General features: G+C 48.7%; 2 protein-coding genes across 2 annotated transcripts in view; one reads left to right on the top strand and one right to left on the bottom strand.

Moving 5' to 3' along the window:
• Positions 1 to 233: 233 nt before the first annotated feature.
• Positions 234 to 11,724, bottom strand: kif11 (kinesin family member 11). Its single transcript, XM_049735340.1, has 27 exons — positions 11,565 to 11,724; positions 11,279 to 11,354; positions 10,625 to 10,754; positions 10,453 to 10,550; positions 9,965 to 10,043; positions 9,715 to 9,900; positions 7,796 to 7,920; positions 7,640 to 7,730; positions 7,109 to 7,254; positions 6,942 to 7,038; positions 6,666 to 6,761; positions 6,269 to 6,357; positions 6,116 to 6,203; positions 5,820 to 5,893; positions 5,660 to 5,753; positions 5,361 to 5,432; positions 5,082 to 5,217; positions 4,779 to 4,951; positions 4,423 to 4,548; positions 4,153 to 4,308; positions 3,215 to 3,354; positions 2,962 to 3,122; positions 2,545 to 2,663; positions 2,137 to 2,359; positions 1,456 to 1,613; positions 570 to 680; positions 234 to 447 (listed from the first exon to the last, which is right to left on the bottom strand). The coding sequence occupies exons 2-27, from the start codon at positions 11,350 to 11,352 to the stop codon at positions 334 to 336; spliced, it is 3,156 nt and encodes a 1,051-aa protein (XP_049591297.1). The 5' UTR covers positions 11,353 to 11,354; positions 11,565 to 11,724; the 3' UTR covers positions 234 to 333.
• Positions 11,725 to 19,431: 7,707 nt separating this feature from the next.
• Positions 19,432 to 24,462, top strand: part of LOC125978891 (E3 SUMO-protein ligase EGR2-like) — a 10,708-nt gene continuing 5,677 nt past the window's right edge. The window contains exons 1-3 of the mRNA XM_049736735.2: positions 19,432 to 19,575; positions 21,431 to 21,675; positions 21,856 to 21,955. Coding sequence (XP_049592692.2) covers positions 19,432 to 19,575; positions 21,431 to 21,675; positions 21,856 to 21,955 — 489 coding nt within the window. The remainder of the gene's footprint in view (positions 19,576 to 21,430; positions 21,676 to 21,855; positions 21,956 to 24,462) is intronic.

The following is a 24,462-nucleotide window of genomic DNA, read 5'->3' on the forward strand; positions in this document are numbered from 1 at the left end:
TGGTACCTTGACTAACTGGTTCCATAACTACACAACCACCCCCATTTTTGGAGCACAGTATTGAGTAAAGAGATGAGTACAAGTACAAAATCACAAGACAAGGTCACGCCGACTGGGACATCCGCAAGTTTGGAAACTTCCCCTGGGAGTCTCCCACATTCTTCGTGGGAGAATATATAATATATAGAATCAGTACAACTGTTGCTCATTTCATAACAAAAAGCACAACCACAGAACACATAACCATGTTTAATTTGACAGATTATAAAGCAGACTACGATTAATTGATGAACAAGAAGGCTAACGGGCAGCTAAAAGCCAACACGGCCAAATCTAGTTGTGACAGCGCAGCGGGAGTTTGGACTTCTGTGGGGTGGTCTCGTTCTGTGGGGTGTTGCAAACTTTGGGCCTAAGGACCTTGCCGTCTTTTTTGCTGGCCTTCTTTTGCTAGAGCACACACACAAATGAAGGCACAGCACATTAAAACGTTGTTACGAGAGGCACCGTCGCTATGGCGCTGCCCGGACGGGACTTATGCCTTCATACTGAACATGCCTGCTGGCGCTCACCTTGAAGAAGGGAAGGCGCTGGTTCTCGTTGATGACCAGGTTCTCATCCACGAAGGAGCCCTCCGTGGCCGCGTTCTCGTTGCACATGTTCAGCTCGTCCTCCAGGGAGTCCTGAACACGGCACAGGATGGAGACACGCCAACATTACACACTTTTGTGCTTGAGGGCCATGTTTTAAGTGCAAGACTGGCAGCTGGACCAGCTCATTTGTAGTGAGCGACTGAGTCTGTATGTGTGTAGTAGCTTATTTTGAGAAGTAATAATTGTTTTTTGTTTTTTTTTAAATAACTGAGCCCTGAAATTCAAAAAATGTTAAACCTTCATCTACACATTAAATTAATTCTTTTCTAAATAGCATTGTCAAAATCAAATTTCCCCTATTCAAATTAATTGAAATGCAATCAGAGGAGCCCCATTATTGGTGGGTGAGGGACCAGGCCTGACCACAAAGTCCAAAAATTGACAAATAGTCAACGCTCCTTAGAAGTGGCATGGAAAACAAAAAACGGGAAGGAACTTGGAACCTAAATAAGAGTTTAAAAAAAAAAAAAAAATTGTAAAACTTCAAATATGTGGAGTTCCACGTTGTTTTTGTATGGCAGGGTTTTCTAAAACCAACATTTTTTTTTTTTCTAAAAAGAATACTAAAGTATTTAATAAGCAGAGGCTGGACTCAGGCTCAGTGTCTAATCAGCATGCGAGTGTCTAGAGGCGAGCTATGGCCTAGAACTGCTCCAAGCAATTTTTTTCCCGTTGCGTTCGTCCCATTTGATAAAAAGCTAAAAGGACATTGCCGAATGCGGTGTCGCTTTAGATCTACTAAAGCAGGGGGAGAAAAAAAAGAAAGAAAAAAAAATGATCAGCCAAAAACTGATTGGCATCGCACCTGGCTGCATCTGTCATCGTCAGATCCCCGGTCGCGCTCTTGCTCGACCTCCTTGGTGGCGTCCCGTTGCTGCCTCAGACTTTCCAGGATCTCCGTGCGGCTCCTCGCCTTGGCCATCTGGCGTGGGTACACAAAGTCCCGCCTTTGCGGCGTCTGACCTAAGAGCACGTCGCAGGCCACACAGGGACAGGTGTCAATCAAGGGCCCAATGATGCTATTTCATGTGCTCAGATTTTAAAGCCAGTCAAAAAGAAGTCTGACTATGTTTTTCACAAATGAAGCCATTTGCAAACAATCAACATTTGCATCCATTTTCTGACACGTGTTGTTACCGTCAAAACGAGTCACTGAATCATCCATTTGTCACCCGAACACGAGGGTTGTGGCAGTTTTGGGGCGGTAAGCGGGGTACAGCCTGAATCAGACGCCAGCCAATCGCAACTAGAAGTGTTTTTTTTTCATTTGGAATGTATTTTTTTCATTAAGGGATGAACATTAAACATCTTTGATCGGTTTCTTTAATCCTAAAAACATTTTTTTAAAAAAACTATTCAGTGAAAATCTCCTCCTCCCCCTTACAGAAAAAGTAAATCCATCTCTCCATCCATCCCTCTTCTATACCGCAGTCATCGGAAATGACATTTGGAATGCGTGTCCCAGGCTTCGTATAAAAGGTTTTACCAGTGGGTACGTCGAGGCGCAGCCCCTCCTGCAGGAAGTTTTGCACGAGCTGCCGACCAGCTTCCAGGTGCTCGAGGACGTCGGCCTCCAGCCGGTCCAGGGCAGCGGCATCCAAGGTGGTTTGGCCCCGTGTGCACTCCAGGGCCCGCTGCACTTCCTCCTGCTGGCTCAGCAGCTCCACTTTCAACGCGCGGACTCGTTCAACACCGAGTGCCTTCACACTCTGGAGGAAGGACGGCGGAGGAAGCCTGAGTGGCGCCCAGCAACCTTTGGCGCAGCTGCTTTGACCTCTCAAGGCACGTATCGTCTTTTAGTTTCCTTCCTTGCATGGTTTGTACAACTGTGCCGCCGCGATGAGGTGAATGAAATGGGACAATGCGAAAAAAATGCACAACGGCCCGCTGCTACCTGATGGAGGGTCTGTACGTGGGTCGACTCTTCGGCCGCCAGTAAGAGGCGCTCCTGAGCTCGCTCGTCAGTGTGCCGCTCCAGTGCTGTGCTCCAGGCCCGGTCTCGCTGAAGCACGTCTGCATATGCACACACACGACCAAGTTGCCAGCTATTTAACATTGCGCCAATCCAGTGCAAACAACAAAACAAATTTTTTCATGCAGCAAAAAAGAAACAGGCTCAATATATTGTCAACAACATAATTGGTAATAATTGCAATAACTTCAAAGCATCAAGATTATTATAAAAGGCACTTAACGTGATATTTTTGCACCCGGGCTCTCCCTGAAGTGATTACGATGGCGTAGGCAATGAGCAAATTGTTCACTCGCTGTCAATCAACTCTGACCAGGACGCAGGAGCAGACGTGGGTACCTGACACGCTGCGCCGCAGGTGCTCACAGCAACCGGCGGTTTCCTCCAGGTTCCGCCTGCTCTCGTCCACATGGAAGCGCAGCGTGGAGGCCAGCGACAAGGAATCGGAGCGCAGCAAATTCACCCGTGTGGACGCCCGATGCTCCACCGAGCCGCAGGCGCTGAGGAGGCACGTAAGAGGCCGGCACATGGCCCGTTCAAAGTCAAGGGCGGCTCACCCGCTAGAGGTTTGTCAGGCTTGGGGGCAGTTCACCTGCTGAGCTTCTCTCGAAGGCTGCAGAGGGGAGCCTTCAGGGCTCTGGTGGACGAGCGCAGGTTGTCGTAGTCCTCCTGTGAGTCCGCGGCAAGAAGGTTGAGCTGGTCCTGAAGCATCTGGATGGTCTGCTTGGTACTCTGGAGAAGGTGGCAGCAAGCGCGCGAGTTGCAAACAAGATCAAATAGAAATATTATGCTATTAAAATGGAACCTTATTCTCATATTGTTCCTTTTATTCTGTAAAAAAAATACAGAGACCATTCTTAAAACTAGCGCTACATTATTGAAATTGTATGGGACTATGCCAACGAGACCATGAAGGAAGGACACGCTGAAGAGTTGAGTTCATGTGATAGAAAGCGAATAAAGGAGAGCTACTTGTAAACAATAACCATCCTTTTGTTCAAATTGACAAGTTTTTGGGACATTATTTCTGGGACTTTGGCTCTTTTACCATGGTTGAGCACATTTTGTGTTTATGTAGTGTTTTTTTGTCATGTTTAATTTATTTTGAACTTGTTTTTTGCCTTTTCAAATATCCGACTCAAACTAGGCAGTTAGCTGAAATGGAAGGTCTGTATGTTGTAGATATGGGAATGTTTTCGTGAATTAAAAGAAAAACAAGTTCGCAGAACAGTTTTATTGTTAAATATACCTGATCCACCTTGTACGCCGACGCTAAATTTCCTGTCTGAGCCGTGTAATTGCTTCAGCTTCATGAAAATACGCTTGCGGCGTCCGGAAAAAATAGAAGGCTTGCGGACGGCGGCCAGTGTAAGCTGCCTCGTCGACTCCAATGCTTTCTATTCCTTGCGATGTGTGGCGCAAGACCGCACCACAGCCGCTCCGCACCCGGTGTGAGTGAGGCGTTAGATTTTAATGTTCGCTATCATGTTGTACGTAAGAATCAAAAGACAACCGCCGCGCATTCCTTACCTGCCGGTTCCTCTCCTGAGCTTTTTGAATCTGCTCCTCTAGCTGGTCACGTTGGTCCTGCAGGACGGTCACGTTCTCGACCGTGGCTTCTCGCAGAGCCGCGAGCTCCGCAACCAGGCCGCTGAAGAACTTGCCCGTCTCTTTCATGGCCTCCATCTGACGCAGGGAATATGGCCAAAGCAGGTTGTGAGGAGATGACGGTGACATGCGCAGCAGTCTATACAACATTGCTTGCTTTTGTGTGTTTTTGTTCAAAGCAGACTCGACGACCTTGTCGGCCAGGGCTTGCTGCGCCTCCGCGGTGGTCCTGAGGGAGGCGTTCAGCTCTTGGAGCACTGAAAGACCCATCAGAGTCTGAACCTGAAGGACCTCCTCCATATCTCGCTGGTGCTCCTCCTACGTGCACGCACGGAGGGAAAAGAGAAAATAAGAAAAAAACACAGGAGAGAACAAAAAAAGAGAAAACTTTAAAACAAGCAAGTGAGAAAGGGGTGAGCAAAAGAAAAACGGGAGCCAGAGAAACTGGAAGAAAGAACAAGAGAAAAGGCGGCAAAAGTGAGAAAAAACAGAAAAAGAGACAAGCACAGCAAAGGCCGTGGGCAAAAACAACAAACGTGTGAGCTCACCAGAAGCTCCTTGAGGGCCTCGTGGTCTTGCTGGCTGAGCTGGTGGTGGCGCTGCGCGCGCTCCTGCCAGCGCACCAGGCCCTCGCCCAGCAGTCGCCCCGTGTCGGCTACCAGACCCTCCACACCACTCGCCGCGCTCGTCAGCGCCGCCAGACTGCCCGCCAGAGCGCCATCTAAGACAGAGCAGGGCGCTCTCCATTAGCTTAGCGCGTCCGCCTGTCGTGAAGGGAATGCCTCCCGCGCAGCCAAACCACAAAATGCACTCATTTCAGAAAACAAAGATTGAGAAGGTAGCGCGAGTACCGATAGCCTGCGAGTAGCTGCTGAGGACGAGTCGATGTTTATCGCCTTGCTGCTGGACGCCGTGCTGCACATCATCGAAGGCCGCCGCCATGCGCTCGGCAAAGCTCTGCTGCTCCGCTGTGTTGTGCTGCTCCACCTGCGTATTAACATTTCAGGCACATTTATACAACACGTGCCAGCCCAGAAGAGCGCGATGTGGCCCACATTACATTGTATACTGTCTGGACACATTGCATTCATTCCTACGCTACACAAGCCCGTTAGCGCAGTTAGCATTACCAGCTTCTTTCGGTCCAGCTTGGCGTGCAAACCCGAGACGTCGCAGGTGCTGGCATCTGCCGCGATCAGCAGCTGTGCACACAACATGCCAAAAGTTTTTCACTGAAAATGTCTTTTCAAAACATGTGAATCTTTCATCACTATCTAGATCCATTTGGACCAGAGTTGAATAAGAAATTAAGAAAAGAATTAGGAAAATTGGACCGTGACAATTTTTTTACGTGGGCTTTTAGCGGAATGTTTTTAAAAAAAAGCCTTCAAACAGACTGCGACTTTCTACGAGGTCAAAGGGGGAGGACCTGCGTGGCGGCGGTGTAAAGCTCATCCTGGGCTGAGTGCAGCTCCCCACTGATGAACTCCTCCTTCGCTAGCTTGTCTTTGGCCTCCTCCAGCCTACGCACACAGAAAGTCAACATTGCCCGGCGTCCGATTGGTTGCCGTGGGCGTCAGCCTCCTCACCTCTGCTGCTTGTCGTCTAGCTCGGCGGCGCACTGCTCCAGTTTACTTTGAGTGTCCACAAACAACTCGCTCACCTGCACACACGCACATCATCTGAATTTGAGAAGGACACAATCTGGTTCCAGAAAAATCCTGGCGTGACATTTCAGAATTTTCCCCTTCAAGTAATCAACTTCATTACTGTTTAGAGGAATTGATGGGGACATAAAAAGAAAAAGCCAAACCAGAAAGGTACCAAACTTTCACATGACCACCTCTAATTGTGAGTAGATCCATTAAAGAAGGTCACGGTCTACCTTCTTCAGCTCGTCCTCCATGACGGCAATGCGTTCGGTGTACTCGAGGACATTTTCGTTATTTGCGGTGAGCTGCTCCATCATGTTCCTGAAACGAAAAAAACTTTGCTCAAGAAGCGTGAGCAGACGATGCGCATCAACGCCAGAACCTACGCAAAGTTCTCTGTTGACAAATAGACGCCATTTTTGTCCCTGGTGGCGGCCAGGTCTCGCTTGAGGCGCTCAATCTCCTCCGTGTATTCCTGAGTGAGGACAAAAAGACAACGGCGGTGTTCAGTCGCGAGCTCGCCATCATTGTGGGGAGATTTGCCACAACCCTGCAAAGCTCTTCCGCTTAACAAAGCGATTAGCTCATTATGGTCACAAAAGGGGCATCCCCATAAAAAAAGAAAGAGCGTCCACGCTTCCTTTATTTCTCAGCAACCGAGCGTGGGCTGGCACTAAAGCTCAACTTAGACCAGACCGGAGCCGTGTTCCGCCTTATGAGTGCACGCCGCGACGGCAAATTGACACAGCAGGAGCTGATTGGCGGAATCCCTGTGCGAGTCACCTTGATGAGTGTCCTCTTGGTGAGCTTCTGGTTGACCTCTGGCTTGTTCATGATGTTCTTGGCCCTGCTGGCGTACTCCAGCGTGCTCAGTGTCTCCTGCACAAAGCCACTCAGGATTCAGACAGAATTGGCGCATTGAAAAGCAGATGGCTCACATATGAGCGACGGCGGTCCCTTGAGGCAGAACTCGTACAAACAAGAATGACTCGTTGATTCCTAACAGTGGAATCAATGAAACAAAGTCCAAGGCCGCGTCATCTTCATGGGAGTGTTCACCTCGAGGTTGCTGGAGGACGGGGACACGGTGGCGATGATGGAGGTCTTGGTGCGTCCCCCCAGCGAGTCCTGGAGGATGCGCGTCAGCTTGGACTCCCTGCGGGAAGGAAGATTATCAGCACCAGTTGGCTCATCAGCGGCACAGACATTGAGGATGGGAGCTGCACCTGTACGGGACGTGAGGTCTCTTCTCCACCAAAGCTGTGATCACGCGGCCCAGCGTCAGGAGAGACTGGTTGATGTTCCCTGCCTCGCGCGCCCGCTTGTCCACCGCACCAGAGCGGCCGATGTTCTCGCTACCTGCCAGGTCCACCTTGATCGCACACGTGACAGAAAAAACAACAACAAAAAAACAACCAGGTTTGAAAAAGGCACAAGTGCAAAGATGCCGTCGTCCTTTGCCTGCGACATGGAACGAGAGCACAAAGTAAACTAGACGTGCGTGTCTCTCCAATAAAGAAGAGCTCAACAGGCGGATACGATACGATGGGAGAACGGCACATTTTCAAGTGAAACGCTTTGATTTGAGTCGGCGGCATGCATGTTCCAGTCTTGAAAGATGCAACATGCAAAAGCTCTCCAAAGGCAAAGCGATTTCAACTCGATGCACGGCTCTCAAAGAAGACGCACACTTCCAATTCGATTGAGCGCTCCAAAGGGCTTCATAAGTCGCCATTTTGCGATGACGTTTGCTTTACCAGGTTGAGTTTCCCAATCTTGACCAGCTCCTCGCCATCCAGCGTCATCTCCTTCATGTGGATGGTGACCGAGAAGACCGAATGCGAGCGGCTGCGCACAAGTAACAGCAACACGTCAGCACCAAACATCTTGGGAATCGACAACGGGCGTCCTACCTGGAGTAGGCGTTCATGAGTGTGGAGGCTGTCCTGCGCTTGGCTGATCCTCTCTCCAGGATCAGGTAGACCTCATCTTTGTTGTGGACCATCACCTCCTCCAGACCTTTGACCACCACGCCGCGCTGCCGGGACCACAACAGCTTAGCGCAGACATGGGCAAACTACGGCCTGCGGGGCCGTTTAATCCGCCCCGCTAAACCTGAATAAATTGTATTATTTATTATACATTGGTTCTCCAGTAGATAGAGAAACGCCCGCCCGCGCATTTACTCCCGGAAGCCGCGTCAGAAAGCGCGGTGCACACTCACAAGTGCGTGTACGTACTCAGTAGTACAGACCCGGCGCACTCCGCGCTCTATTTCTATCAGTGCCGCATTTCGAGGGTGGGCTGTGACGTCAGCATTCTCATAATTCGCGCACTGGGCTTTCAGATAGTTTTACGCCAAAGCCACCCACATACATTCCCCTGGAATCCATCCATCAAAATGAGTGGCCCAGGGAAAAGAAAGGTGGACACTGAGTGCCGAGTGTTTAAAAAAAGAGTTGACAACAAAATATTTTTTCGCTGAAGTCCGATCAATGCCGTTTTGTCTGATATGCCAAGAAACGGTTGTAAGGAGTACAATATTAGCCTTCACTTTGCTACGAATCATGCTAACTACGCTAGCAGTCAACACATGAACAAGCGGCTACAGCTGAGAGGTTTACAGCTAATTTGAAGACTCAGCAAACAACAAACTGCGGATCAAAAGTCAAGTACAGGGGCAAGTTTATGATGCACCATCTATTTTCGACTAATCTTAACTTTTAAAGTTTTTAAGGCCGACTTTATGGAAGTGTTTCCCGTTTCCTCACCAGGTGTTTGTGAGTTAAAGCTCTGCTCTGATTTTCAGTAAATTTGTCAGTCTGTTGCCTTTTTGATTTCTTTATTAGTAATTTCTATATTAGTACTTTATTTAGATGTATTCTTTCACTGATTCTTCAAGATTATGTATTTGGTCAGAATGTTTGCCGTTTGATGTGATTTCGCCTCATTAGATAAACATCTTTCATAAATCTGACTTGCAGGCGCTGAAGTGATGGAAACTGTTATTCATAATAACAGTGTCGTATTTAATGAGAATTATTGACGGTAGTTTTTTGGTGAAATATTTTTTTAATGCTGTTAATAAATGCATTTGTTTCCAAAAAGTGTTTTTTTAATATCCACGCTTTACTTGCCTACTAAAGGCCAAAACCTTTTATGCAATGACCTTTACATGTCGTTTATATTACTTCACACAAACACTACATCCATCTGCTCCTGGTTCGGCTCCCCGGTCAAAATTTAGAACCCAATTCGGCCCGCAAGTCAAAATGATTGCCCACCCTGGCTTAGCGCCTTAAATAAACAGCCTGCAATGCTCTCGTTGGGGCTTTGTTTGCGCCGGGAGCGGCCTTATTGGAATGGGTCAAGGTGCTCGCCTCTTGTCAAAGTCATCAAGTGAGCAACCGCTGCGGGCTCGGACCTTCCATTTTTTTGCCCAACACTCAATGCAAACTTGTCCCAAAGATGTAAGTTGGCTCGCTATTGCGACAGGTCTGCTTGACACCTTTTAAGAGCAGTAACAAGTGCTGTCAGTCCTGTCACTTGTGTCCAATGTTCTTATTCCCATTTTGAGCCGTATGCACCCCAGACCCATGTGCAATACTATTAAAAGCCACAGTTGCTAGCGTTTGCTTGCCGTAAAAACAATGCAAGCAAAAATGGATCGAAACACTGTTTCCTAATCAAGTGTGGGCTGTGGTCAGCAGCAGTCGCTACGGATTGTGTTAAGTTTCTCTCGCCGCCTTTTCACTTATTCCCTCGCCCGTCGGCTACTTCCAATGTGTTTTTGTAGGCCGATTATCCTGACGTCGTTGTCTTGAAAAGGCACCTTATTCCTGGGGTCGTCAAAGAGCTGCAGCCGCTCATTGACATCCTCGCCAGGGCCGAGTAGGTCAAAGAGCTCCTCGTTGTAGATCTCCAGCAGCGACACTTTGACGGAGAACTCCGTGCCGTTCTCAGACAGCTTCTCGAAGATCTGGTGGAGGGTCCTGGGAATGATGCCGGCCAAGGGGTCCTGCGGGCACCACGGGAGACAGTTAGGAGGCGCACGCACACGCAGCCCTCGCGGGATGACTCACCTCCTCCCAGGTGAACCGCTCGTCGGGACTTCTTTCTCCCTCCATCGTGAATGTCTTTCCCGTTCCCGTCTGACCGTAACTGCCATGCACCGCCAGAGAAGAGCATTCAGGACAGGCAAAAAACAATCAAATAGGCACACAATTAGCACGTCCTGTATGCCAATATTCTGGATAGTGTTTTGCCAAGTGCTGCGCAAAATGGGGCCTCTTAGCCCACCGCAGAAAAAAACTGCAAAATCTTTTACAGCAGGGGTGGGCAATTCCGGTCGTCGAGGTCCGGTGTCCTGCATGTTTTATAGGTCTCCCTGCTGCAACACACCTGATTCAAATGATCAGGACTGTTATCCAGCTTCTGCAGACCATTTGAATCAGGTGTGTTGCAATAGGGTGACATAGAAAACATGCAAGTAACCGGCTCTCGAGGACCGGAATTGCCCACCCCTGCTTTACAGACTGCCAAGCGTGCTTGCGCGCGTGTGCATACTGACGCAAAGATGGTGCAGTTGTAGCCCAAGATGACCTCGTCCAAGGTGGGACACACCACGTTCCGGTACACGTCAATCTGCTTGGCGGCAGGGCCGAACACCTGCGGGACGCAACGGCATTGCTTAAGTTCCATCAGCAGAGTGGCGCTATTAAGCGCATTGCAAATGGACCGACCATGTCAAAAGTGTACATCTTCCTGGACGCCTTGTCGCTCACGCCTGCCGTCCTCACAACAACTTCCTTCCGGTTTGGATCGCAGTCAATCACGTTGTATGACGACTTGCGCTCCGCCGCGTTGAAAGGTCTGAAAGTCGACAAGGTGCACGCAAGCTTCAAACTGCTGCCTTTAATGTTTGCGTTGGGAGCCGGCGCTCAACTGTGGACCCTCTCCACCTCCGTACTCGGGTCGGAGTGGCCATTCTAACTACACTCGGCAACTTGGCAGAGTGTTATTTGTGGTATTACTGTTCTGAGCTCAGTGCCCACTTCCCGTTAGATGGCGATCGATTGCCGATCAACAGCGTGCCGTCCTCTAATAAAGTAGACTCTTCAAAAACAACTCAAACCAAACCAGACCGTGCAGCTCTTTACTAAGAGAACAGCAAGTGTCAAAAGTATTTTTGAGTAGTGTAGGCTCTGTTCCATTTGGCAAATTTTTGGGGCATCCGAATCTAATATATTTCAGCGTCCGTCTTGACATCGTTTTCATATTCCAAGAGAATGGCACACTGATACGCCAAGCATACATTTAAAAGCAGAATTATTCACAAGTAATACGGTTACATCAATCAATATCAATAATGATAAAGGGGACGATCGATTGATTACCTGCATCTGACGACCACTTGGATGTTTCTCCCCTTTTCGTCCCGTTTAACTGCACTCTGGTGATTTGAAGCCATGACTGCGATGACACAAGACAACTTAATGCCTCGCAAACACAGGTCTTGTTTTTATTCTAAAACGACAACGGAGCAGCTCACTAAGCAGCAGACAGACGTGCAATGTATGGGCTCCAATTGCTTTGCTAAAGGAGCCACTTTTTAACCGCTTGCAACGCTTAGCATCGGCGATGATAGCGCACGAGCCTGAAACAGACTAGCTCCAAATTTACCGAAGGCCTTTCACGAGTGATTCGCTGAGACACCTGTTTTGCTTGTTTGTTGTTGGCTCTGTACGGTCTGTTGGATTTGATCCCGTCCCTGGCGAACAGCACAGCAAACAAACGTTATGGCGCTCAGACGGCATCAAAAGTTCCGAAAAATATTTTTTAAATTCCGCTCAACCAATCACAGAAGCGCAAGGCCAAACACGCTTTTCTATTGGGCGACGCGGACATGTGACTGCTCCCGGAGAGCATCATGGGATATTAAAGCAACTTTAGGCCAACGACTTTTTTTGTCTCTATTATCAATAGTGATATACTACTACTACTACTACTACTACTACTACTACCACCAGTACTACTACTACGACTACTACTACTACGACTACTACTACTACTACGACTACTACTACTACTGCTACTACTACTACTACTACTACTACTACTAGTAATAATAATAATAATAATAACAATGGATTGAGAATAACGATTGTAAATATGAAGCGATTGTAAATATGAATATTTTAATAATTTATGAGTCCTTTTGTGTTTTTAATTATTCCAAACTATATCAGATGGACAAAAAAAAAAAGCTTTGCACCGCGCGCCCGCGTGTGTATGTGTGTGCGTGCGTGCATGCGTGTGCGTTTGTGTGGTGACCAAGCCCCCATTTGTGTGTGTGTGTGTGCGTGTCTGTGTGTGTGTGATAAATTGAGCCATGTTGAGCAACTGTCCATCCCTTGAGGGGGTCCACCCTAGGGTGACCAGATTTGGGTTTCTGAAAAAGAGGACACCTTTTTTTGGAGGGGGCGTGGTAATTTTTTTGGAGGGGGTGGGCGTTTATTGGGGGGGGGGGGGATCATTTGTGTCATATGTTATGACACAAATGACTTGGTGTTTGTATAGCAATTGTATTTATTGGCCCCAATAACACAAAACAACATATATACTGTAAATAAAACGTTTATAGAGGCAAACTACCTTTGAGCAACACGCTCGTTTTTATTGGCATCAAACGTCCACTTCCCGACTCCCTTTCCACAGGCCGTGCAGCCAACATGAACTTCCCCCAGGCTCCCGTAATAACCCTGCTATGCGCGCAGGCGCAACCCACATTCTATATAGTACCGTATATGACATATACAATAACAAAACATATTTACACTAACAAAAACAAATGTGTGCACTGACATTTTCGAGTTTTATACTGGTACACTAAGTAAAAGAAGACAGACGAAATATAGTCAGGTGGCACGGTGTCGCACTGGTTTGCACGTCTGCCTCAAAGTTAGGAGGGTGCAATTTCGATTCCACCTCCAGCCCTCCCTGTGAGGAGTTTGCATGTTCTCCCCGTGCCTACGCGGGTTTTCTCCGGGCACTCAGGTTTCCTCCCGCATCCCAAAAACATGCTTGGTAGGCCGACTGAGCACTCCAAATTGCCCCTAGGTGTGAGCGCGAATGCGGATGGTTGTTTGTCTCTGTGTGCCTTGCGATTGGCTGGCAAGTGGTTCAGGGTGTCCCCCGCCTACTGCCCGATGACTGCTGGGATAGGCTCCAGCATGCCTGCGATCCCCGTGGGGACAAGTGGTATAGAAAATGGATGGATGGATGGAAGAAATACGGCCACCGGTGCATCATTTGAAAAAAAAAAAAAAGGGCTCCTCTTCAGTCCTTCTCTTGCAGGGTGCGTTGGCACCTTTATTTGCCACAGACACTAAAGGGAAATGTGCTTCCGGCAGTTTGCAAACATATTTTTAAGGTTGTGTTAAACTTATAATCATATTAATATAATATCTAGTATTGGAGTGCTCGTGTGGATTGGTGGGTGGCGAAGAATGTGGAGGCAAACTGCATGAACTTGTTTTCTTCGAAGTGTTGTGGAATAGGCCCAGACAGGGAGTACCGGACGAGAACACCTCAAGGTCGGTGAGAAACGAGAACAACAGCACGTCTATGTGGTCGGGCTTCGCAGGGAAAACCCAACCGCCAGATTTCAGCGACACCTAGACGGGGAGGAGATGGCCATCGACCAATCATCTCACAATGTTTTGCATGCTTTAATATTCATATTGTGTTTCTTTAAAACTGGGCAACCCGGAAGAATGTGTCGTCTTTTGGTGGTCACAAAAACGCACGAGTTTTAGTGTGAGGGACCCGGGACCCAGGCCTGTATTAGTGTCATGCGGTCACGTTTATTTTTCCGGATTTCTGTCTTGTCTGTGTCGTAACTTCACTTACTGTTTTATTTTGTCATCCCTTCCGTTTCAGTTCGTGTTTCCTTCCTCTGTTTTCGGTTGTCTTGTATTCCCTGATCCCGATTGTGTGCACCTGTGTGGTTGGCGCTAAATGTCAGCACCTGCGTCCCAGCTCTTTTGTGTGTATTTAGTCCGTGTCTTCCCCTTGTCTTGTGCCAGTGTGTCTTGCCTCGTCCCGACTGTTAGGGTTTTCCAGGTTATCTTTATCGTAGGATTATGTTGGAATGTAGACTATAATGATTAAATCAATCTTGTCTTGCCCTCACAATGCAGAGTAAGATGAAGTGGTTGCTTCCTCTGCTTGATTGACCAGCTGCAGGGGAAGCAATCAAAGTTGTTCTGTTTCCCACAACAGTGTAAAACACCCCCTGCTCTGATCTTATCAGAGGCCGGGGGTTCACCAAACCTGTCCACTCACCCCCACTCTGTTCCTCCTAATAAATATGCCCTTGCAGGGAGGAGACTTTTAGACTTCATTTCTGTAGCGAGTGAACTCTCCACCTGCAGGTGTCTAAAAGAACTTGCCTGTCTCCTGTGTGGTTCTTGCAAAATAAGTTGGAGTGAGCAAATCTCTAACATTTTTGTGCCGAAACCCGGGACCTCTCATACCCATCATCTGGCTGACGGAGGACGACGCGCTGTACACCGTCGACGGGCCAGTGTCCACTAGCCGGACCTGGTAAAGAAAGACCTGGGAAGGAAATTCTTCGCTGGGCCAGCATCTTAGGTCTGCCTTCGTCTGACAGAGGTGGATTGACGGGACCCGGCAGTGCAACGAACCAGGGGACAAGTAAGTTAAAGGCCTGAAGTTGTGTGATTGTGTTGTTGTTTGTGAAACACGTAAAAAGGAAGAAGTGCACAGGAATAAGTTTTGTGGAAGGAGGGGGTGTTGTAGAGTCCCCCTCTGGATGAGGTGTCTCTTTTGGAGCAGTGGTTCTCAAACTGTTTTAAAATCTCAGTACCTCCGTGGATCATTATTTGACGACCACTGTTCTAAGGAGTACAACCTCGCGTTGGCAGGGCTGGGGACAGGGACTTTTGTCTTTAGTTTCCAGGGAAGGTGGGGGGTGTTGTAGAGTCCCCTCACTGGATGAAGCAGCTCCTTTTTTTTTACAAAAAAAAAAAAAAGGAGGACTTCGCGTTGGCAGGGCTGGGGACAGGGACTGTTGTCTTTAGTTCCCAGGGAAGGTGGGGGGTGTTGTAGAGTCCCCTCACTGGATGAAGCAGCTCCTTTTTTTAAAAAAGGAGGACTTCGTGTAGGCAGGGATAACTTGTGTGATTGAGTGTGTAACTGGTAGGATAAATTGACTAAATAGCAGTTCTAGCATTGATCCACGGCAATAATACAGGCTAGTAATTTGTTGAAAGGTCAATTTAAACCTGCATTGAGGATCCTCAAAGAAATAAATAAGTAATAATAATAATAATAATAATAATAATAATAATAATAATATTTTTGAGAAAAAGAAATTGTAAAACCTAAAACTACTAGAATTAAGATGGGAAATAAAAACGGTAAATCTCTACCTCTTGACGGAGATGAGAAGTACATGGCGAGTAGATTTCTTAATTGTATGCAATATATGCCGAAGTGGAAGAAAAAGTATGGAGTAGAAAGGAAGTTGAGAGTTCAAGTGGTAAAGAAATGCAACTTGCTTCTAGAAGATAAATAAATAAAATTAGAATGTGCTGTCCTCGTGTGCATGGGAGGGACCAGCTCATGATCGACCACAGGAAATGGCCAGCCTGTGACGAATCATTGGTGCTGGGAACTACCTTTTGCGTGCGAGAGCTGTGCATGTGTGTGCGTATATGTTAAAATGATGAACATTGGCTAAAGTTTTAGTATAAAAAAAATTTTGCTAGACTGTGGTCTATCCAATTTGCACCGCAGAACAGAAATGATTTTGAAAGATAAAAATGAGAGGAAAAAGAGAGAAATCTGTTTGCAAGCAGAAACTAATCCACACTAGTGCATGTTAAGTGTCGAGCCCACATGAGAAATTCGAAGAAAAAAAAATGACAGAACATGCTTTCAGGAATTGGAAGAAGCTAAATTGTGAATTTAAGATTTTGCAATGCTACATTTAATAGGAATAATTGATTGGTTGTGTTACAAGATTATACAAAATTCTAAATGCAAGCTAAATCTGAGAGATTGAGTTCTTCAAATTTAAAAACAAAGAAAAAATTCAGATTAATTTGCCAATTGTTTGTTTTAGTTAAGTTTTTTTTGAATTGGTGGATTGTTCTACCAGGAAACCTGAGTTGAAAATGATATATGAATGTTGTGTGGTGAGCTTGGATGAATTGGGACCAATGTGATAGAAAGACTCCTTTTTGGAGACTGTGTGTGAGATGCAAATGAACATTGATGAATGATAGCCTGAATGAAAAGAAATTACAGGTGAATGGTTGAAGTTGTTGGCGACTACTATGGAAAATTAGTAGAGCGACTTTGATGAAAGAGTGATTTTGAGCAGGTTGAATGTTAGAAAGAAACACGTAGCTTTTGGGTTGATAATTAACTACAAAAAAAAACAACTGGAGAACCAGTAACACATGTAGAAGATGTGTGAACTGAGAAATTGAGAAGCGTTTTGGAAAGAAAGTCAAATTAAATGATGATGGAATCGTATGTAGTAAAGAACGCATTCTCCCAAAAAATTTGTCAAGGTGTGAGGCATGGGCGTTGCCAAGCCTCAAAAGGAGGGAGTGAGTAGGACAGATAGTGGAAGATAGTAATAATACAACACTTTATGACAATGAATTTTCGAATACATTTGGTGTTATACTGTGGTAAATTTTTTGTTCTGGTGTAGATAGGTTAGCAACACGAGAGATTTAGAGGTTCAAAAGAAAGACAGTTAAAAGAAAACATTTTTGATTTGGACAATTGCAGGCTAACAGGAACATAAGAACGATAAGAACTACGAGAGTTGCAAACAACAGATGAAGAGCAGTCCTTGGCAGATTATATGATCAGGACGCTCAAACTGTGTCAAAGACAAATTTACTGCCGCCTGATCTTTCCTCCTCACAGGTCGACAACCCCATCAATCCAGGAGACTGGGTCTACATCAAGGTCATCAAAAGAAAGAACTGGGCCAGCCCGCGGTGGGAGGGACCGTTCCAAGTTTTGCTTGCTACTCCCACGGCGGTAAAAATTTCTCAACGGCCCAGCTGGATTCACCTCAGCCACTGCAAGTTGCAGAGAGTGCTGGACCCCTAATTCGGCGTGGTGGGGAAGGCTGACTACAAAGGGGCCCCATCGTTTAGGGTGAGGCGTCTCAATGTTGGTGAAGAATTCATCGATCCCCACTCCGCTAGGCGAGGGGATGTCCCGGTGTCTCTGCCATCCTCGTAGCAACGGGGCTCCATATGCCAGATGGATCCTCTGCTGCGTTGTGGTTGGAGCGTGCTATGGTCTATTGACTCATCTGAACAGACCAAATGACAATGTTGCCCGTGGTAAACGATGGTCACATGATGAGAACTTTGAAGACTGGTCATGGGACCCCATAAACCCATACGAAACCAACACTTGGTACCGGTATGTCAGGTTCACTGTGAGAGCTCACACACAGGAGGCGTGCTATGTGTGTTCGAAACTCCCCCCTTCCTCCACGCAAGTTCGCTTGGAGGCCAGAGCAATGAATGTCACTGAAGCGAAACGTATGGCATCCATGGGAGGAGTTGGATATCAACGCCGAGCAGTCACAATCAGTGATGCCGACCCATCCCACTCTGGACTTGCAGACGGTGCCTATGATGAACACTTCTGGGCAAATCTCAATGTGACTGTTAGAGGATGAACAATACCACAAGTGGCCTACACGGAGAGACCAGCTGGAGTGAATTACACATGTTACATCCAAGGTAACAAGACCCACGTCTGCATTAACGACGACTGCTCTCCAGGAGGAAACTGGATGGGAGCTTTGGACATCACCGCTGTGTGCCAGGATGAGAGAGCCGTTTTCAAGGTGTAAGGGCTCTACTACCGACATGGCTGCACCATCGGACGGGACCTACTTCATCCAGAGTTTCAGAAGCACTGCCTCACCTGCATCCTATGAGTGCACGTGCCTGTTCAGAACGGATCGTGGTTTTGTTGTCACCAGAGTTGTCCGATGCAGCCTGCCAACTGGACACGAGTGTGTGCGCCAGTGTGTGTGACAGAACACACCTACAGACTAGAACATCATCAGCTGACGAAGACACGAGCACATATACAACTTCTTAGGCGTGGCAGATGTGATAATGATAATGAGACGTGGATTGCGTAGATGCTGTTCTGTTGAGCATGTTTTACGGAAACTTGTTGATTTGACCATCAAATATGCTTCGCAAGTGATGGATACAATGATGTACTGTTTCTGTGTTTTTCTTTTTATTTTTTATTGATAGCATTCTGGTCGCCTGTGGCACAGGGGCCGTGTAAGAATTTTCCTGCTAATAACATCTGGCCAGCAGGTTTTTCGCTTACACAATAAGTTTGATCTGGGGTATTGAGGTAATGCCTCATCTTCACTGGAAAGTGTTGCTATCATTGTTTGTTGTTTTTATTTTTGCTGTTCTTCTTTCTTCATTATACATATATATATGTTTTTTTCTTACTTGTCTTTGTTGTTTGGGGTGACATAATCATATGATAAAACAGGAGGGAGATGTTTGGGTTTTCCAGGTTATCTTTATCGTAGGATTATGTTGGAATGTAGACTATAATGATTAAATCAATCTTGTCTTGCCCTCACAATGCAGAGTAAGATGAAGTGGTTGCTTCCTCTGCTTGATTGACCAGCTGCAGGGGAAGCAATCAAAGTTGTTCTGTTTTCCACAACAGTGTAAAACACCCCCTGCTCTGATCTTATCAGAGGCCGGGGGTTCACCAAACCTGTCCACTCACCCCCACTCTGTTCCTCCTAATAAATATGCCCTTGCAGGGAGGAGACTTTTAGACTTCATTCCTGTAGCGAGTGAACTCTCCACCTGCAGGTGTCTAAAAGAACTTGCCTGTCTCCTGTGTGGTTCTTGCAAAATAAGTTGGAGTGAGCAAATCTCTAACACCGACCACCAGCGATTCCTTGACGTCCGAACTCCCAGTAAGATTCCTCCTTTTTGTCTCACCACAGAGCAACGCCTTTTGTTAGTGGCTTGTTCCCCATAGCCCTTTTTGTCTCGCCCGAGTGCGACGCTTTTTGTTTGGACTTTTTGCCGAGTGTTTCCTTCGCAAGAGGCGCCTTGAGTTGTATTTTTTGATCATCATTTGTTGGAATAAATCAGAGAAAAGAAAGACTCTGCATCCGAGTCCTCCGCCTTGTTCCCTGCCTGACAGTACACACTGGCCAGACATGGACTCGGCAGAGTCGGAGCACCTGTGCGCCGCAGTGCGCTCCCACGCCTCACAGCTCGCCCAGCACCAGAGGGAAGTGGGCAATTTGGGCGAGGAGATCCGAGGGCTCGCGAAGAGCCAGACAGATTTCAGAGGGGCGGTCGCCGCCCAGGTAGGAAAGCTGGGTCAACAACTGCAGGACGTGCTCTCGCTTTTAAACGTGGGACTAGCAGCGACCTCCAGCACACCCGCTGCTTCCCCCGTGACTCCCCTTGCCTTAGCTCCCATGACCGGCGGTGCCAGACTGGCTCCTCCAGAACGCTACTCCGGCGAACCCGGCCTTAGCCAGGCCTTTATTACCGAGTGCGAGATGCATTTTGAGAGGTCCCCGGCGGATTTCCCCACCGAACGCTCCAAGGTGGCCTATATGGTATCGTACCTGACGGGAAGGGCCCGCACGTGGGCCACGGCGGAATGGGCCAGGGATTCCATCTCCTGTCGCTCTCTCCCCGCTTTTGTCGGGGCTCTGCGTACGGTGTTCGACCCAATCTCCGCTGACCGAGAGAAGGCTCGGCAACTCTGTCAGATATCCCAGGGACAAGAGACCGTCGGAGATTACGCCATCCGTTTCCGCACGCTGGCCGCGGAATGCGGCTGGAACGCGACGGCGCTGTATGACATCTTCCTCCGAGGCCTTTCTGGATCCATACAGGATCAGCTAATTCCCCTGGATCGTCCCACCGATCTCGACGCCCTCATCGCTCTGGCTATCCGCACCGACAACCGGCTGCAAGAGTGGAGGAAGCACCGCAAAGTTGACAGAGGAGGAGAAGATACGACGACGCCGGGAAGGTAGATGCTACTACTGCGGTGAGCTCGGACACCTCCTCCTCTCCTGCCCGGTGAGGAGGACCCTGAAGGTAAGCGCCTTCTCTGTGGCTCTGTCCCCGGGGCGAGTTCTCCCCAAGGGCAGGATTACACAGCTGGGAAAAGAGATAGAACTTGACGTGCTAATAGACTCAGGAGCTGATGAAAGCTTGATAGACTGGGCATTTGCTCGCCGATGGGGAATAAAAACTGACCTGCTGAACACTCCCGTGAACGCCAAGGCACTCAATGGACAGGCACTTTTTGAGATAACACACATAACAGAACCTGTCTCGCTGTCTCTTGGGCCCCACCATGAGAATATACGACTACATGTCGTGACCTCCCCAATGAACCCCCTCATTCTCGGGTATCCATGGCTTCAACGCCACAACCCCGCTATAGACTGGGGATCAGGGGAAATAACGGGATGGGGGCCCAACTGTCACGATTCCTGTATCAAATCTAACCCGCACTCTGTGCCTTCTGCTCTAGACTCGCAAACTCCAGACTTGACCGGGGTTCCCGCGTGTTACCACCAACGGGCCGAGGTATTCAGCAAGGCCAAGGCTACCTCCCTACCCCCCCACCGTCCGTATGATTGCACCATTGAACTCCTGCCGGGCTCAACCATACCCAAGGGGAGGCTTTATTCCCTTTCGGGACCCGAAAAGCAGGCCCTGAACGATTATATAGACTCCTCTCTTCAAGCAGGGTTGATTCGACCGTCATCGTCGCCTGCGGGTGCGGGGTTCTTTTTCGTGGGCAAAAAGGACGGCACCCTACGTCCCTGTATTGACTACAGTCCCCTCAATCAGATCACAATCAAAAACCGGTATCCTCTCCCCCTGATGTCGACCGTGTTCGACCAATTACAGCAAGCCCGGGTGTTCACGAAGTTAGACCTGCGCAACGCGTACCACCTAGTGCGCATCCGGGAGGGGGACGAATGGAAGACGGGTTTTAACACACATCGAGGACACTTTGAATACTTAGTAATGCCATTTGGCCTCACCAATGCCCCTGCGGTGTTTCAGGCCATGATAAATGATGTTCCGAGGGACTGTTTGGATCGATTTGTGTATGTATATTTAGATGATATTTTGATTTATTCCCCGGATTTGGAGACCCATAGGTCTCACGTCGAGACTGTTCTGCGACGCCTCCTTGACCACCAACTGTACGTTAAGGCCGAGAAAAGCGAATTCCACACAAACACCGTATCTTTTCTCGGTTTCATCATAGCCCCGGGCAAAGTAAAGATGGACCCGGCGAAAGTTAGCGCGGTAACTGAATGGCCTACCCCTGACTCCCGCAAAAAGGTGCAGCAATTCCCGGGCTTTGCCAAATTTTATCTGCGGTTCATCAAAGACTTCAGTGCTACGGCGGCTCCCTTGCATGCGCTAACGTCCCCTAAGGTTCCATTCTGCTGGTCGGCGGAGGCGGCCTTCCAGGAGCTGAAGAACCGCTTCAGCTCCACTCCTATCCTCACGCTTCCCGACCCGTCACGACAGTTTGTGGTGGAGGTTGACGCCTGCAATCGAGGGGTAGGGGCCATTCTATCCCAGAGAGCCAAGAGTGACAACAAGCTCCATCCGTGCGCGTTCCTGTCCAGACGGCTTACGCCAGCCGAACAGAACTACGACGTGGGAGATCGCGAACTGTTGGCGGTAAAACTGGCATTAGAGGAATGGAGACATTGGTTGGAGGGAGCACAGCAGCCCTTTCTGGTCTGGACAGACCATAAAAATTTAGAGTACATTAAGACGGCCAAGAGATTGAATTCTCGCCAAGCCCGCTGGTCACTCTTTTTCAATCGATTTAACTTTACTCTTTTTTACAGACCGGGATCCAAAAACACCAAGCCTGACGCGCTCTCCAGTGTCTACAGCCCAGGTCCGGAAGTTAAGAAGCCCGAACCCATTCTGCCGCCTCATTGCATGGTAAGAGCAGTGACCTGGCCTATCGAAGGCCTGGTGCAGCGGGCCAATGGCAACGAACCACCCCCTAGTGGGTGCCCTGAGAACAGATTGTTTGTTACCGATCAATTACGGTCCCAAGTTGTCCATTGGGCTCACACCTCCAGACTCTCCTGTCATCCGGGCATGCGCAGAACCCTGTTTGTCGTCCAGCAGCGATTCTGGTGGCCCTCCATGGGGGCAGACGTCAGAGAATACGTCTCAGCCTGTCCCGTCTGCGCCCGGAATAAGAACTCCCACGGCGCCCGTATGGGGTTGCTGCATCCCCTCCCCATTCCATCGCGTCCGTGGGCAGAGATCTCCATGGACTTCGTCACAGGGCTTCCGGCCTCAAATGGGCGAACAACCATACTCACTGTTGTAGACAGATTCTCGAAGATGGCTCACTTTATCGCTTTGCCCAAGCTGCCGTCCGCTAAACGAACGGCAACAGTAATGATGGACCACATATTCAGGATTCATGGTTTCCCAAAGGACATTGTTTCAGATAGGGGTCCCCAATTCATATCCAGGTTTTGGAAGGAATTTTGTAGGCTCATAGGGGCAACCGTGAGTCTCACATCGTGCTATCATCCGGAGGCGAACGGGCAAACGGAACGCATCAACCAACAGTTGGAGACGGGTCTCCGCTGCCTTGTCTCCCAAAACCCCTCCTCGTGGAGCAAGAACCTCACCTGGGTGGAGTATGCCCACAACTCCCTGCCCACCACGGCTACAGGTATGTCACCGTTCAAGTGCGTGTATGGCTACCAGCCCCCAGTCTTCCCTGACAGTGAGTCGGAGGTGACGGTGACCTCGGCCCACGCCTTGGTGCGCCGCTGTCGTCGTGTCTGGTCGGCGGCGCGGGCCACGCTGATCCGCCAGGGGGACCGTGTCAAGCGGATGGCTGACCGAAGGAGACGTCCGGCGCCCGTGTACCAGCGGGGTCAACGTGTTTGGCTGTCCGCCAAGGATCTTCCCCACCGGGGGGACTCCAGGAAGCTAGCGCCTCGCTTTGTGGGTCCATTCCCCATCGCCAAGGTCGTGCACCCGGCCGCGGTGCGTCTCCGCTTGCCCAGGTCCCTTGCAGTCCACCCCACCTTTCACGTCGGGAAGGTCAAGCCGGTAGTGGACAGTCCGTTGGTGCCAGATCCTGCGCCGCCCCCGCCTCCCCGGACGGTAGGAGGTGGGACGGCCTACACGGTGAAAGAACTGTTGGACGTGCGCAGAAGGGGCCGGGGCTGGCAGTACCTGGTGGACTGGGAGGGTTATGGGCCTCAGGAGCGGCAATGGGTGCCGCCTAGTTTTATTTTGGACCCGGGGCTGTTTGAGGACTTTTATGCAGCTCACCCTGAGGCTCCTGGGCCGTCTGGGATCCGGCCCTAGGGAAGGGGGGGTTATGTCATGCGGTCACGTTTATTTTTCCGCATTTCTGTCTTGTCTGTGTCGTAACTTCACTTCCTGTTTTATTTTGTCACCCCTTCCGTTTCAGTTCGTGTTTCCTTCCTCTGTTTTCGGTTGTCTTGTATTCCCTGATCCCGATTGTGTGCACCTGCGTGGTTGGCGCTAATTGTCAGCACCTGCGTCCCAGCCCTTTTGTGTGTATTTAGTCCGTGTCTTCCCCTTGTCTTGTGCCAGTGTGTCTTGCCTCGTCCCGACCACCAGCGATTCCTTGACGTCCGAACTCCCAGTAAGATTCCTCCTTTTTGTCTCGCCACAGAGCGACGCCTTTTGTTAGTACCTTGTTCCCCATAGCCCTTTTTGTCTCGCCCGAGTGCGACGCTTTTTGTTTGGACTTTTTGTCGAGTGTTTCCCTCGCAAGAGGCGCCTTGAGTTGTATTTTTTGATCATCATTTGTTGGAATAAATCAGAGAAAAGAAAGACTCTGCATCCGAGTCCTCCGCCTTGTTCCCTGCCTGACAATTAGTGCGCTTTGTCAGGAATAAACAATTGGTAAATTTGGTCTGATTGATCTACTGGTCTTCTCTTTGACAGAACGAACTCGCAAAATTGTTAGGTGCGCCAGTGTGTGGATTAGGACATAGCAATTTATGTGTTAAGTGTTGATCGCAATTTGGAGTCAGATCAATAACTAAAATCCGTAACCTAACACGTAAGTGCCTGCCTTGCATGTCAAGCCCTCAGCTTCATAAGGATCACGACCCTGGCGAAAGCACGGGAATCTTTTTATTCAACTCCTCCATGTACGTGCATTTTCGTTTTGGCATTGCTTGTAAACGCTTGGTGTAGACTGGCCGGCCCACCCTACTTTGTAGCAAAGTGACTAGATTTGAAGAGAAGGGCGTGACTTATTTGCAAACGATACAGAAAAACCTGGAATTGAGTGAAATGGAACGAAGTTGACAATTGACAATGTTACTGTATAATGTTTGAGGCAGTGCAGCAAAATCCTGGACGATTTTGAAATTCCCCCCGGACATTTTTTTAGGGCTTAAAAGTAGGACATGTCTTGGAATAAGAGGACGTCTGGT

The sequence above is a fragment of the Syngnathus scovelli genome, chromosome 12, assembly GCF_024217435.2.
Source record: "Syngnathus scovelli strain Florida chromosome 12, RoL_Ssco_1.2, whole genome shotgun sequence".
Lineage (NCBI taxonomy): Eukaryota > Metazoa > Chordata > Actinopteri > Syngnathiformes > Syngnathidae > Syngnathus > Syngnathus scovelli.